The sequence below is a fragment of the Macrobrachium rosenbergii genome, chromosome 10 (assembly GCF_040412425.1).
Source record: "Macrobrachium rosenbergii isolate ZJJX-2024 chromosome 10, ASM4041242v1, whole genome shotgun sequence".
NCBI classification, from domain to species: domain Eukaryota; kingdom Metazoa; phylum Arthropoda; class Malacostraca; order Decapoda; family Palaemonidae; genus Macrobrachium; species Macrobrachium rosenbergii.
The window spans coordinates 49,907,290-49,921,998 of NC_089750.1; the positions used below are offsets into that span (position 1 = coordinate 49,907,290).

The 14,709-nt window shown below is 37.8% G+C and overlaps 1 protein-coding gene across 1 annotated transcript in view; it reads left to right on the forward strand.

Moving 5' to 3' along the window:
* The window catches only part of LOC136842621 (rabankyrin-5), a 379,842-nt gene that overhangs the window by 294,650 nt on the left and 70,483 nt on the right, over window positions 1-14,709 (forward strand). The window contains 1 exon segment of the mRNA XM_067110236.1: window positions 8,223-8,418. Within this exon segment, the coding sequence (XP_066966337.1) occupies window positions 8,223-8,418 (196 nt within the window).

Genomic DNA, 14,709 nt, shown 5'->3' on the forward strand with positions numbered 1-14,709 from the left:
GATTCCTTTCTCATGCAGACAAGACCATCAGGGATGCTTTCTTGAACTTGTGGCTCTTTACTCTTTTGGGGGTTTTGAAGAAAAGAGATTTATGGTGCCCCCTTTCCACTAAAGGAGTCACTCAGGCCCAGAAGTCGGACCTCCAATAGAAGTCGACTTGGGATCTTCTGGCACATTCTTCCAAATGCCCCAAGGATTCCTCCATGTTTGTTCCTAAGACGGTCTCTCCTCTCCAGCATCCCTTTCTTGGGAGTAAGCCCAAGTCCAGTCTAGGACCTGTTCCAATGTCTGCTTTTAGGCCACAACTATCAAGAGGAGCTGAAGTCCTTACCCAAGAAATGAGGAAGTCATCCGGGCACAAGTGGGATCCGGTCTTCTTAAGTTTTGGGAGAAGTGGAGTATCAGAGGGACAGAACAGTGGATTGTCAAGCTCCTGAGGGAGGGCTGCTCCATTCCGTTCATGGAGAGCCTCCCTTTAGTCCCTTCTCCATTTGTTTTGAGTACTCAAGAGGCTCGGAAAAACATTTGGCCCTTTTGGAGGAGGTCTCCTCTCTCCTTCAAAAGAGAGCCACAGAAGAAGTTGAGGACATCAATTCAGAAGCCTTCTACTACTGTCTGTTTGTGGTCCCCAAATCATTGGGGTTTGGGGACCAGTCCTCAACATAAGCACCCTCAATCTCATTGTCCAGAAGACGAAGTTCAGGATGGAGATGAACCAGTCAGTCCTTTCATCCATTCATAAGGGCGATTCGATGATAATCTTGGATATGTAGGATGCATGCTTCTCCTTCCCCACCCATCCGGACCCCAGGAAGTATCTAATGTTCGTCTTCCAGTACACTCTCAGGCGGCCCACGTCAGCATCTAAATGCCTGTCTCCTCTCAGGCGCCATCTATATCTTCCAGTTTGGGACTTTTTGCTTTGGCCTCTTTATGGCACCTTAACCCTTAAACGCTGAGCCTCTATTTACAAAAGTGTCTGCCGTATGCCGGCAGCGTTCGGGAGTTAGCGCCGAAGCGGAAAAAAGTTTTTTTTTTAAATCACAGCACACTTAGTTTTTAAGATTAAGAGTTCATTTTTGGCTCCTTTTTTTTGTCATTGCCTGAAGTTTAGAGTGCAACCATCAGAAATGAAAAAAAATATCAGTATCATATATAAATATTGAAATATATGACAGCACGAAAAAAAATTTTCATATATAATTGTATACAAATCACACTGTGAGCAAAACGGTTAAAGCTAATGAGTTATTTTTTTTCTTTGTATTGTACACTAAATTGCAACGATTTTGTTACATAACAAATTGTAAAATGATCAAAGCAACACAGAGAAAATATTATCACAAAATGATGTGTGAATTCGTAATACGCGGACATAAAAAAAAAAGTTTTTTCAAAAATTCACCATAAATCGAAATGTTGTGCTAGAGACTTCGCGTTTGTTGCAAAATGAAGGTAATTGATTGAATATTACAAGAATGTAAATGTTTTAGCTTACAATTGCAGTTTTCGACCATTTTTGTCGAGTTAAGTTGACCGAAGGTCGAATTTTTTCTATATACAGTGATTTATATGAAAATATTTCAAAACTGATAAAAGCTACAACCATGAGTTATTTTTTGTTGTATTCTACATGAAATTGTGCACATTTTCATATATAAAACTTTATGTAACGACTAATATAAAACGGTGTAAACATTACGACAAAGTGACGAAAGAATTTCTGAGATGTTCGGCCGAGTTACCGCGTGGATGTAAGGAAAAAGTTTTTTTCAAAAATTCACCATAAATCGAAATATTGTGCTAGAGACTTCCAATTTCTTGCAAACTGAAGATAAATGATTGAATATTACTAGAATGTAAGAGTTTTAGCTTACGATTGCGTTTTTTTACCATTTCGGTCGAGTCAAAGTTGACGGAAGGTTGAAATTTTGGCACTTATCGTGATTTATATGAAAATATTTCAAAACTGACAGAAGCTACAACCAGGAGTTATTTTTTGTTGTATTCTACATAAAATTGCGCACATTTTCATATATAAAACTTTATGTAACGACTAATATAAAACAGTGCAAACATTACAACAAAGTGACAAAAGAATTTCTGAGATGTTTGGCCGAGTTACTGCGAGTGGACGTAAGGAAAAGTTTTTTTTCAAAAATTCACCATAAATCGAATTTTTGTGCTAGAGACTTCCAGTTTGTTGCAAAATGAAGGTAAATGATTGACTATTACTAGAATGTAAGAGTTTTAGCTTACAATTGCATTTTTCGACCATTTCGGTCGGGTCAAAGTTGACCGAAGGTTGAAATTTTGGCACATCATGCTTTATATGAAAATATTTCCAAACTGGTAAAAGCTACAACCAGGAGTTATTTTCTGTTGTATTCTACATGAAATTGCGCACATTTTCATATATAAAACTTTATGTAACGACTAATATAAAACGGTGCAAACATTACGGCAAAGTGACGAAAGAATTTCTGAGATGTTCGGCCAAGTTACCGCGTGCGGACGTAAGGAAAAAGTTTTTTTCAAAAATTCACCATAAATCGAAACATTGTGCTAGAAACTTCCAATTTGTTGCAAAATGAAGGTAAATGATTGAATATTACTAGAATGTAAGAGTTTTAGCTTACAATTACGTTTTTTTACCATTTCAGTCGAGTCAAAGTTGACCGAAGGTTGAAATTTTGGCAGTTATCGTGATTTATATGAAAATATTTCCAAACTGATAAAAGCTACAACCATGGGTTATTTTTTGTTGTATTCTACATGAAATAGCACACATTTTCATATATAAAACTTTATGTAATGGCTTATATAAAACGGTGCAAACATTACGACAAAGTGATGAAAGAATTTCCGAGATGTTCGGCTGAGTTACCGGGCAGACATAGGGAAAAAGTTTTTTTCAAAAATTCACCATAAATCAAAATATTGTGCTAGAGACTTCCAATTTGTTGCAAAATGAAGGTAAATGATTGAATATTACTAGAATGTAAGAGTTTTAGCTTACAATTGCGTTTTTCGACCATTTCGGTCGAGTCAAAGTTGACCAAAGGTTGAAATTTTAGCACTTATCGTGATTTATATGAAAATATTTCCAAACTGATAAAAGCTACAACCATGAGTTATTTTTTGTTGTATTTTACATGAAATTGCGCACATTTTCATATATAAAACTTTATGTAACGACTAATATAAAATGGTGCAAAAATTACGACAAAGTGACGAAAGAATTTCTGAAATTTTCGGCTGAGTCACTGGGCGGACGTAAGGAAAAAGTTTTTTTTCAAAAATTCACCATAAATCGAAATATTGTGCTTAGAGACTTCCAATTTGTTGCAAAATGAAGGTAAATGATTGAATATTACTAGAATGTAAGAGTTTTAGCTTACAATTGCGTTTTTCGACCATTTCGGTCGAGTTAGAGTTGACCGAAGGTTGAAATTTTTCATAGTTGACGTACGGTACATCCACTCGTCACCCGACAGACAAGTTTAGTCAACTTATGATATGTCCAGTTGGCGTTTAAGGGTTAAGTATCCACTTGAGTCCTCGCTCCTCTAGGAAAATGACTTCATTAACTAGGCATAAACGTCAGTCTACTCTGTATCCAGATGACTTGTCTCTTTGATCCTTGAGGGAAAAGCACACGAAGGACTGAAACATCTCCGCTCTCAGGAACTGGGTATTATTATCTACCTTCAGAAGTCCCAGTTGACCCCGTTGCAGGAGTCCCTCTTTTTGGGGATGAGTCTCAACTCTCGGACTTTTTGGGCTTTTCCATCTGCCAAGAGAATTGCCAGCTGCCTTCAGATGGCCCACAAGTTTCTAGCCCTTTCATCTTGCTCAGCCCATCAGTGGATGAACCTACTGGGGACTCTGCCATCCATCAAGACGTTCGTCAAGTTAGGCAAACTTCTTGTGGCCCTGGCTACTGCTAACATAGTGAGATCCAAGCCATCAATAAAAGAGTAGGGTTTTCACAAGGAGACACAGTTTGCTACTTTTCCCTTGGAATTTTAGCCAAGAATGAGTACCCATCCAAGACCTGGCCCCATTCTTTCTCCATTAAGAACTTAACGGACACCTTGGCTCTGAGGAAGGAGAGAGAGTTCTTTTTCTTGCTAGGGCTTTAAGGTATTACTGAGCAGGACCGAGAAGATCAGAGGGCCATCCAGTAACCTCTGGTGCCCTGTCAAGAACCCACTTCATCCTCTGACTAAAAATGCATTGTCCTTCTTAGTGAAAGACTTAATTTCTGAGGTGCGCACTCAGATTCAGGAGGACATTTTGCCTACTTTTAAAGTGCAAGCTCATGACATCAGGGCAGTCTGTACCTCATTAGCTTTCAGGCACATTATGTCCCTCACTTCCATTCTGCAGTCGGCCTACTGGAAATGCGAACAGATCTTCGTGTCTCACTGTTTGAAAGAAGTTGAGACAGCGTTTGAAAAATGCAGTACATGGCTATTATCAGTGGCTGGCATGGTATTGGAATCTCTCTTTTTTTCATATTATCTCTTCGCCTTGAAGTAAGGTGTTGAATTTTCTGGAGCCAGGGAGTACAATGTACTTGGAGTACCCACCAGTCTCAGGGGATGGATTGTTGTGTTTTCAGCGTAGGTGAAAGTGTTGTTTGGTTGTTTTTTATATTGGTGCTGCACCCAGGGCAAGGGCACTTGTGTTGGCTTTACCAGAGATCAGGCCTATCCTCCACTGCAAAACTCCCACTTAAGTAGAGGCAACCCGGGGCTCAATCGCCATGCCACTACAGGTTAAGGTGAGCACCAACCAGAGGCAGTACTCACATGCAGTAACTCTCATACCAGGTAAGGAAATGACAGGCATTTTTTCAATGCTAGCAAATTTTCTATTTCAGAGTCATTACCATGCCTTGATGTTTTGGAATAAAATACTTTATGTCCATGTATCCCACCCCCATTCAACGTAGGATTCAGCTATGTAATTGGTAAGTTACTTATATGAAAATGACATTTTCATAATAAAATTGTTTCATATATACTTGTCAAGTAGTTACAGAATGGAAGCCTGCCCTCCTCCCCTCTCATGGACATAAGGGCACAAACAGAATGAGGTTTTTTGCTAAGTTGTTTCCAGGTCTCCCGTAGTGGGCAGGGCTTGTCACTACACTAAACTATCGAAGTGCTACCTCAATTTTTGAAATAAAGGCTTCTGCACAAGTTAGAAACTATAGCTATGTAATTACTTGGTAAGTATATATGAAACTTAATTTTACGTTGAAAATGTAATTTTTTAATTAGTTTCACTGAAGTTGTCATTTTCTTACTTTATTATCTGGAAGTGGTTATCATTAAAAAGATATAAGGGAGACAAAGGAAAGCAAATGATAGCTTTAGTGGACAAAAATATAGTTATTGTTAGTAGTAATAAAAGTGGGTACCCTCAGGTACTTCAGCTAACTTGCTATCCAGAAGACATGTGTTTAAATGCTTGTATCCAAGCACAACTCTTGAAGTTTCCAAGTGGCAGAACATGCATTTTCTTGAAGAAAATTTAGAATGTGCTTTGCATAGTCCTTTTAAAAATCACTTATTTTCAGAAACAAGCATCTAAGATGTTGATTTTTATTTTTCCCTATTATTTCAACAAAAACCACACCATATACCAGTTTTGGGAGACAGTAAAAGAATTGAGATAAACAGGAAAAAAGATCAATGGACTAAACAACTGTACATAAGCTCATAATAAAGTGGATACATTAACAACATAACATATCCAAGAGCCAGTAAAAACAACAGAATATTGCACAAGAGACCAAAAATGCCCTCCAGGGCTGTCACGATTAAGTGGGTAAAGACAGTCAGTAGTGATGGATTTGAATGGTAAGAAAAAGCAAGGAAACTACAAGGAAAGTATTTATTTATAGAAGCAGGATTATCATGATAATCTACAAAGCAACATTAGCTGTCTAATCATCCTGGCTGACATGCTTTAAATTAATTTCAAAATAAAGTTTGCTTGTGTGCTTCTTCAGGAAAAGGAACTGATCACAATCAGGTAGGCTATGGTAGTAAGACTATGGTGTAATCACAAGGTTTTGAGAAAATGGGTGTATGGTCATTGTAGACTGAGCCATTTGCTCAGATTAGTAGTTCAAGCATTCTTACCTATTATCATAAAACATTGAAAAGGAGGGAATATTAAGTGGCCCCAGCTACCTAAAGCACCCTGACCCATCCAAATTCTGATTCTGACAGTTAATGAAGCAGCTAATGCCCAGGAACAGGGACATCCCTAATCTAAAGAACCTAGTTCACTTAACAAGGATATGTAGATAAGGAGTTTGTAACTTTTTATGCAAAAATGTAACAGGAACTTTCTTTTGTTCTTCAGTAAGTTGTTTGGAAACACCATAATTTTTTAAATACCATGAGGAACTTGATTGATACTTTGTTTACAGTGTACCCTTGTTTTTAGGCATTGAACATTCATGAATTAGATTTATTTAGTTTGCATTGACAGTCACAGGAACTTCTTGGATGTCCCCCATATGCCCAAATGCAAGAAGTTTAAAGGTTTCAGTTTTCTTGTAGTTTGAGTGGCGCAGTGTAATAAGGTGCCAAGCGCCGTTTTTTAAAAAATGATAAAAACATTTAAAGTTTGCCAACTATGAAAATTTTAAAAGAAAAACCAGCCAAACGATTTCTATGAATCATACCTCATTTTAAAGGAAATTTAGCCTATTACATTGCAAAAATCATTTATGTTTTGTCATTTGTAATGTAAGATTGTAAAGTGTTAATGAACACAATGAAAATGTTTTCATCACATTAAAGCATGTTTTTTGAAAACAACCTAAAATATTTATCCTAATAATGCTCTAAAATTATTATTATAACATATCTGAGTAAAATTTCCATGAAAATATTATAAAACAAAAACAATTACCGTACCAAAAAACAGACTACATTACAGAGTATTAATAACATGATGTAGCAGTGAGAACCAAATTTCCCTTTGTTTTGCATGGATTTTGACCTTTTGCCAGTAACATAAGGGACAAAAGTGTGTGTACAGGATAGTGCTGTACTTTTTAGCTGCTCGCTCACAATAAAAACCAGTTTTTTTGCCACCTTGTTGCCCCTCATTTAATGTATAAATGTTTTTTTGTTTGAAAATTTATTGTAAATACAGTAAATCATTAGCCATAGAAACCAAACTTTTGCATTGAATCTCACTTCTTATTCCCTGTGATTTTGCTTTGGAAATGCAAAAATGATTATGAGAGATGGCAGTCAAACGCTGACCAGCCAACTTGTTACAGATAAACACATCCTCAACAAAAGAGCATACTGTAATTCAGTTTATATGAAGGCCTATGCTAAACAAATGTGTTTTTGTTTCAGAGTAAAAATTGTGAAAGTTTTACATTTTTCCACTACTCCATGCTGTGCTGAAAGCTTGATGTATTGGATTCAGAAAACATATAGAATAAAAAAACGGCTTTTACTGATTTATCTCTAGATACCTACTGTAGTATTGTAGTAATTGAAAAATTTAAGTCTCACTTCCAGGACATGTTTGGAAGCATTGTTTACTTCTTGGATCTAGAAGTAAAGTACAATAGTACATATGGCCTTAAATAACCAGATATGACTTAGGTATTTTATGATGAAAGAAATTTTCAAATATTTTTCGAAAAATATTAAGTGGAGAATATACTTTTGCAATATTTTCGATATATTTTCACCTTGGTATGAAGGTATTAACACTTTTGCGCTGTATCTACTTTTTGTGTCATTGCTTAGATTCTACTAATTTTGAAATAGGGGTTCTGATGTGGGACATTAAATAAGCTACTTTAAGTAGAGATGAAATGCTAATTTTTAGTTTCCAGACTTTAGTTACACATGGTTTTATTATGGAAATATGGTTAAAGGACAAGTAGCAGAAAGCTTTTATTTTCTTTCAGTTCCAAGTGTTTGTTATTACATGACACTAGAATTTGACACTGTAAGAAATGTACCTGGTTTAGTAATTGCAGTATATAATTACAAAGCTTTGTACAGTGTACAGGCATTGTTATTTTTATTTATGAGCAAAAGTTTATCTCATCCATTTATGAGGAACACCAAAAGTTTTAAAGTGTCTGTAATACATATAATACTGTGTGTTCCTTTTACCCTTTCTTGTTTGATAGCTTCATTACTGTACTGTATTCATGTTTACAGATTGGAGCTAATCCCAACCTACAAACTTATTCATCATCTCCTATTAACACTCCCTCCAGTAACTCACTTGATCCATTTGCCGAGAATGATTCAGAAGCCTCCCAAACTTCCATCTCAACCTACAGAGAAACTCCTTTACACCGAGCAATCAGGAATAAAAATGAGGAAGATATTCGGGCTATTTTAGATCACAAAGGTAATAGTTGTACCCATGTTTCAGTTTTCTTTTCCTGCCCTTGATTTTTAGGATTATCTATACATTTTAGTATTTTGTTGATGAAGAGGAAATAACTTTTGAAATATTGGATTATTAATGGTTTTCCATTTGATCCTTATAACCTGCATTCATATCCATCATGTTATTGATTTTGTATATTTCTTCATGGTAAATTATTATTGTTTAAAGGATATTATTATGGTTAAAGTGTTGTTACTATTATTGAAGCAATTTAAATATGTGGTTAGCCAAAAAACAAGTCTCTCAATAGTCTTCCATCATGTATCTTGTATTAAGAGCTGTCAGATAGGTTTGTCAGACTTGACTTATATTTTGCTATAATGTTGGGTCTGTTTTGGGTTTTCATTTTACCATAAATGAGGCATCTGCCAAAAGAAGGTACACTTGCACCAAACTAAAGATGTTCAGGAAGCGCCGTCAAAGTTTTGCAAAGTTTTAACAACCACTACTATGGTAATTTTCAAGCTAAAACCATACCAGTCTAAAGAATGCAGTTCAACATTACCACTAGAATACAGTATATTTTGTGACTGCCCAAATTTCACTGGCAGCAAATGACAAGTACTGTTTGTGATACATCTCTTTTAAAGAAATTTGATAAAATTTCTTACATTTATGATATTTTTTTTTTCTGTTTCATGATCTGATTAAGCTTTTTTTCATAACTAGCTTAACCTGTAATAGTTATTCGTCTGGGATCTAAGTGAGGTAAAATGGAGGGTTTGTTTTATTTTTTAATTTGGTTTACGATAAAGATTTAGTTTTTCATTGTGTTATGTTACTTTCTGCATTTGATATGTATTCCTAGTTTGTTTATAATCTTGACAATGTTCCAGGCTAACTTATAGAGTACCATGTTTTAGGTTAGTGAGGGTCAGTTATAGGGAATTTTCTGGCCTGATGCTTCCAGATACAGGTATTGTTCTCTTTACAATGGGGTTAGGTTACAAAAACTCCATCGTTTCGTGAAATTAACATGTCTTGAAATTAGCCAAGCCTACACTAGGGTACTGTATGTACAGTACAGGGTACAATCTATACAGACACGGTAGCCAGCTTACACTATACAGTACTATACCCTTTCCATATACGGTCAACTACTTACTAATAGCAGCTAAATCAGTACAAACAGGGTACTGTATGCACAGTATAGGGTACAATCTAAATACATGCGGTAGCCTAGCCTACACTATACAATACTATACTCTATACACAAATGGTGTACTTACCTATTAATATTAGCTAATTCTGGAGGTTCAATGCAGATTGACTTAAGATAATTCAGTATAAACAGAGAAATTGAATAACACAAACAAGAATCAGATTTGTACTGTACAGTGTTACTCAACAGGATTCGGTCTGTTGTCGGCGTACTTGAACGGTGTCAGGCTGTTGACGTCTGCGTAGAAACTAAAAATTGGAAGAGGAGGAGGATGATAAAGCAGCTGGATCATCAACTCGCTCCTCTTCAGCTAGTATTTCTTCAGGTGTTAGTTCAGGGGTAGCTAGAGGGTTGAGGCTTATATATGGTGGAAGGCATGGGGAAGGCGATAGCACTGGAGTCGTTTTCTTACAATAGTAATCCACTGTAGATTGAGCAGTCCAATTTGTATTTCTTCATAAATGACTCCGTAACACGCAGTACAGTCTTAAAGTCCTCTCTCAACTTTGACAAATTGTTAGGTGTTCACATCCATTTGACTAAAAATTTTCATTGCATTGTCAATTAAGGCAAATGCCTCTGCCTTTTTTTTTGTCGTAAACTTTTGCTGTGGTTCTTCTTCAATTTCTTCTTCCTATTCTGCTCTTTTTCTGTCTTCTGTAAGTGCAATTAAGTCTTCTACCGTTAGCTCTACATCTTGCACATATATGAATTCTTGGATATCTTCCTCTTCAATTTCTAAACCTAAACTTCTCCCAAGTGTCAAGATCTTTATATTAATTTGCACAACTTCTTCATCCTTATCAAAATCTTTAAATAAGTTCAGGTACACTTTTAGCACATTTTTCAAAATCCCATTCATACACTCTTCTTTACCTCCTCCCACCCCCTTCCGATGTTCATAGTTGCATTCAGAACATTGAATTCCTCCCAGAATGTTCTAAGCTCTTTCTCCTTGTTATCCATAGCCTGAACAGCCTGAGCAAACGTGTTCCAAAGATAATAGACCTTGAATGTAGTCACAGCGCCCTGGTCTATGGGTTGTGTGAGAGAAGTTGTGTTTCGTGGCAGAAACACAACTTTTATGTTCTCGTTAATATCTCTGATGTGCTAAGGGTGGCCGGGAGCATTGTTAGGAATCAGAAGAATTTTGAAGGGGATGGTGTTTTCCCTACAATAATCTTTCCCTTCTGGAATAAAACAGCGCACAAACCAGTCCTCAAATAGAAGTGCTGTCATCCATGCTTTCTTATTATGCCGGTAATGCACAAGAAGCATATGTTTGCTGATTCTTACTAATGCCCTTGGATTTGCTGAGTGATAAATCATGAATGGCTTGAGTTTATACTTAGCCACATTTCCCCCAAGCAGAAGAGTCAGTTGATCTTTGTATGCCTTAAATCCAGCATCATTGTTGCTTCTTTATGGATGTAGGACCGCTGAGGAATCCACTTCCAATACAGTCCTGTTTTGTCAACATTAAAGATTTGCTCCGGCAAGCACCATTCTTCAACGATGAAGCTATGCAAAGCATCATTAAGTTTAGCAGCTCCTTCAGCATCAGCACTTGCTGCTTCACTGCTAATTTTCACACTATAAAAATTATGGCACTTTTTGAAACAATGAGACCATCCAGAACTTGCTGCAAAATCTTTGTTTTGGGTATTATCATACTTTTTCTTTGGTTCCTCAAAAAGCAAGCATGGCTTTGTTTGAATGGTCAAGAGGCTGAATGGCATACGCTTTTGTAACTGGTCCTCCATCCATGTGATCAGTAACTACTCCATTTCTTCCAAAGGCTCTGTCGTCTTCTTTGTTATAACCGTGGAATGAACTGAAGTAGATGCCTTTATAGCATCCATTATCCGTTTCTTGTCCTTAATGATGGTGGATACCGTTGACTGCAATAGATGCTTGTCATGAGCGGTTACCACGACTGTCTTGACTCCAGCATGCTGGTTGATAATTTTCATTATCTGCTGTAAAGTAATGGAATGCCTCTTCTTCTTGGCACTACCAGCAGGAGACTCACTTGGATGTTTGGCAGACATACTGATATACAGTAATTTGAGTTTTAAACTGTTTCTGTGTGCAGACAAATGGACAAAAATTGCACACAAACACTGACCTAATTCAACTTTATAATGGAGAGGACAAGTGAGGTCACATTAGGGGGACAAACACATGCATCCCAGCCTCCCAGGCCAACATATCCTATACCGTATGCTGCTGCCTGCACCCGTCACACGTGAAATTTAATATTTTCAAAATATTGTCGTATCTGTATCACAACGTGATTTTGATACCATCGCAACTGCTAACCCCATGCAAACTCGATTTATTGTAAATTGAACCAACGTAAAAGGGGATGTACCTGAACAGTATTCCAAATACCACACTGTGAAGTTAGCTGGCCATATTAGTTGTGATTATTATTTCTCCCATCATAAAGAAAGGGGTATTTTCATGACACAATGTGTGTATTGTACAGGATTTCATTCTCGTAGTGTGTCATGCCACTGTATAGGATTTGTATCAAAATTATTATTATTGTTATTATTATTATTATTATTATTATTATTATTATTTTAGAAGACAACCCTCTCTTACACAGACTTCTTTGAACAGCTTGGCCATCTGGATGCTGTTGAGTTTTTATTGTAGTTTCTCACTCTGTTGAATGAGTTTCTTTGTAGCAGCTGTCCGAAGTTCTTTCATTCCTTGATGATCAAGCAAGTTTTGTTAAAGAGAATGGCAGCATCAGTGGAATTGATTTTATATATGATCTGCTCAGTTCTTCTTATTATTTTCTTCTTGTCAGGGCTGATATTTGATAATAACCAGCCAATGTTCATTGTCTGGATAGGGAATTGGTTTCCTGAAATACTAATTTTATTGCATAAAAGTTAAAAGTGGCGTTTGATCGCCATAGAGTTTCTGGACATCAGGACTTGTTGTATTCTCGCATAGAATCTTCATCGTTGTTCTAAGGGCGTAGCAGAATTCCAACGTTTCCAACCATATCATCAGTTCATTCTCAAGGGAGGGTGGGCTTGTTCTGGTTGGAATGGGTTGTCAGACGGTATTTATAGTGTCTGGGGTGTCCCATGTTATGAGGGCTGAGTTTTCACTGGCTGATTCAGGGGATTAAGCTCCTGGGCCAAACCGTCTCCCAGAGGTCAATGCTCGCACTGGTCTCCGCTTGTGGACATTGGAGACTAGGAGGGTAGTATAGGGAACGTCACTGTCGGTAGATAGGGGTGCCACCTGATTGGTTTATTCATTCAGCTCTCAGGTGCTGGCGGGCAGCGTCCTTATCAATATTTCCTAATACAGGCAGTCCCTGGTTAACGGCGATCCGGTTTTATGGCGCTTGTCTAGCAGCGAAAATCTGCAATTTTCAGCGCAGAAAATCGCCGATTTCCACTTATCGGCGCCAATAATTGGGTATTGGCGCCAATACATACCTAACAGAGACGCTGATAACCGAAAATCAGTGCTTTTCAGCGCCTATAAGCCCCGAAAATCACTGAAAAAGTTCCAAAATTCGCCGATTTTCAGTTAGCGGCGATTTTCGGTTATCATCACACCTTCAAGAAACGGAATCCCGCCGATAACCGGGGACTGCCATTATCGGAATTATTGATAAGGTGACAGACCACCGCCACCTCCGCCTCCTGGAGGCCCTATACATTGGAAAGGAGAGACCTAGCCTCAACACCACGCAGGAGACGTCCCTCCTCCCAACGGTGGCAAGTAGGGCGCTGCCTGCCAATACCCCAGAGCTGGATGAACGAACCAATCAGGTGGCGCCCCCATCTGCTGACAGTGACATTCTCTATACTACCCTCCCAGTCTCCGACGTCTGCACCTGAGACCAGTGCGAGCATCGACCTCTGGGAGACTGTTTGGCCCAGGAGCTTAATCCCCTGAATCAGCCAATAAAAATTCAGCCCTCACAACATGGTACACCCTGGACACTATAAATACTGTCTGATGACCCCATTCCAACCAGAACAAGCCCACCCTTCCTTGAGAATGAACCGATGATACGGTTGGGAACGTTGGAATCCCGCTACACCCTTAGAACAATGACGAAGATTCTGCACGAGAATACAACAAATCCTGATTTCCAGAAACTCTACGGCGATCAAACGCCGTTTTTAACTTCCAATTCTTTTATGCAATAAAATTAGTATTTCAAGAAACCAATTCCTTATCCAGGCTATGAACATCGGCCAGTTATTAGTAAATAGCCCTGATGAGAAGAAAATAATAAGAAGAATTGAGAAGACCATATATAAAATCAATTCCACTGATGCTGCCATTCTCTTTAACAAAACTTATTATTATTATTATTTTTTTTTTATCTATCTCAGTCATCCTGTTTGACTGGGTGGTATTTATAGTGGGTTTCTGGGTTGTACCCTGCCTCCTTAGGAGTCCCTTTAGGAGTCCATCAATTTTCTCACTATGTGCGCTGTTTTTAATACCACACCCTTCTGCATGAGTCCTGGATCTACTTCAGTATCTAGTCTTTCCAGGTTCCTTTTCAGGGATCTTGGGATCGTGCCTAATGTTCCTATGATTATGGGTACAATTTTCATTGGCATATCCCATATCCATATAATTTCTATTTTCAGGCCTTGATATGTATCAATTTTTTTCTTTCTTTCTCATCTTCTCTGGTGTCCCATGGTACTGCAACATCAATGAGTGATACTTTCTTCTTGATTTTGTCAATCAGCATCAAGTTTGGTCTATTGACATGTATCACCCTATCTGTTTTGATACCATAGTCTCAGAGGATCTTAGCCTGATTGTTTTCTATCACTCCCTCAGGTTGGTGTTCGTACCACTTATTACTGCAAACTAGCTGGTGTTTCTTGCACAGGCTCCAGTGGAGGGCTTTTGCTATGGAATCATGCCTCTTTTTGTACTGGTTCTGTGCAAGTGCCAGACATTCACTTGCTGTGTGGTTTATGGTCTCATCTTTCATATTGCATTTCCTGCATATGGGTGGGATGTTATCTCCACCTATTGTTCTTTGGACATACCTGGTTCTTAGGGCCTGATCTTGTGCCTCT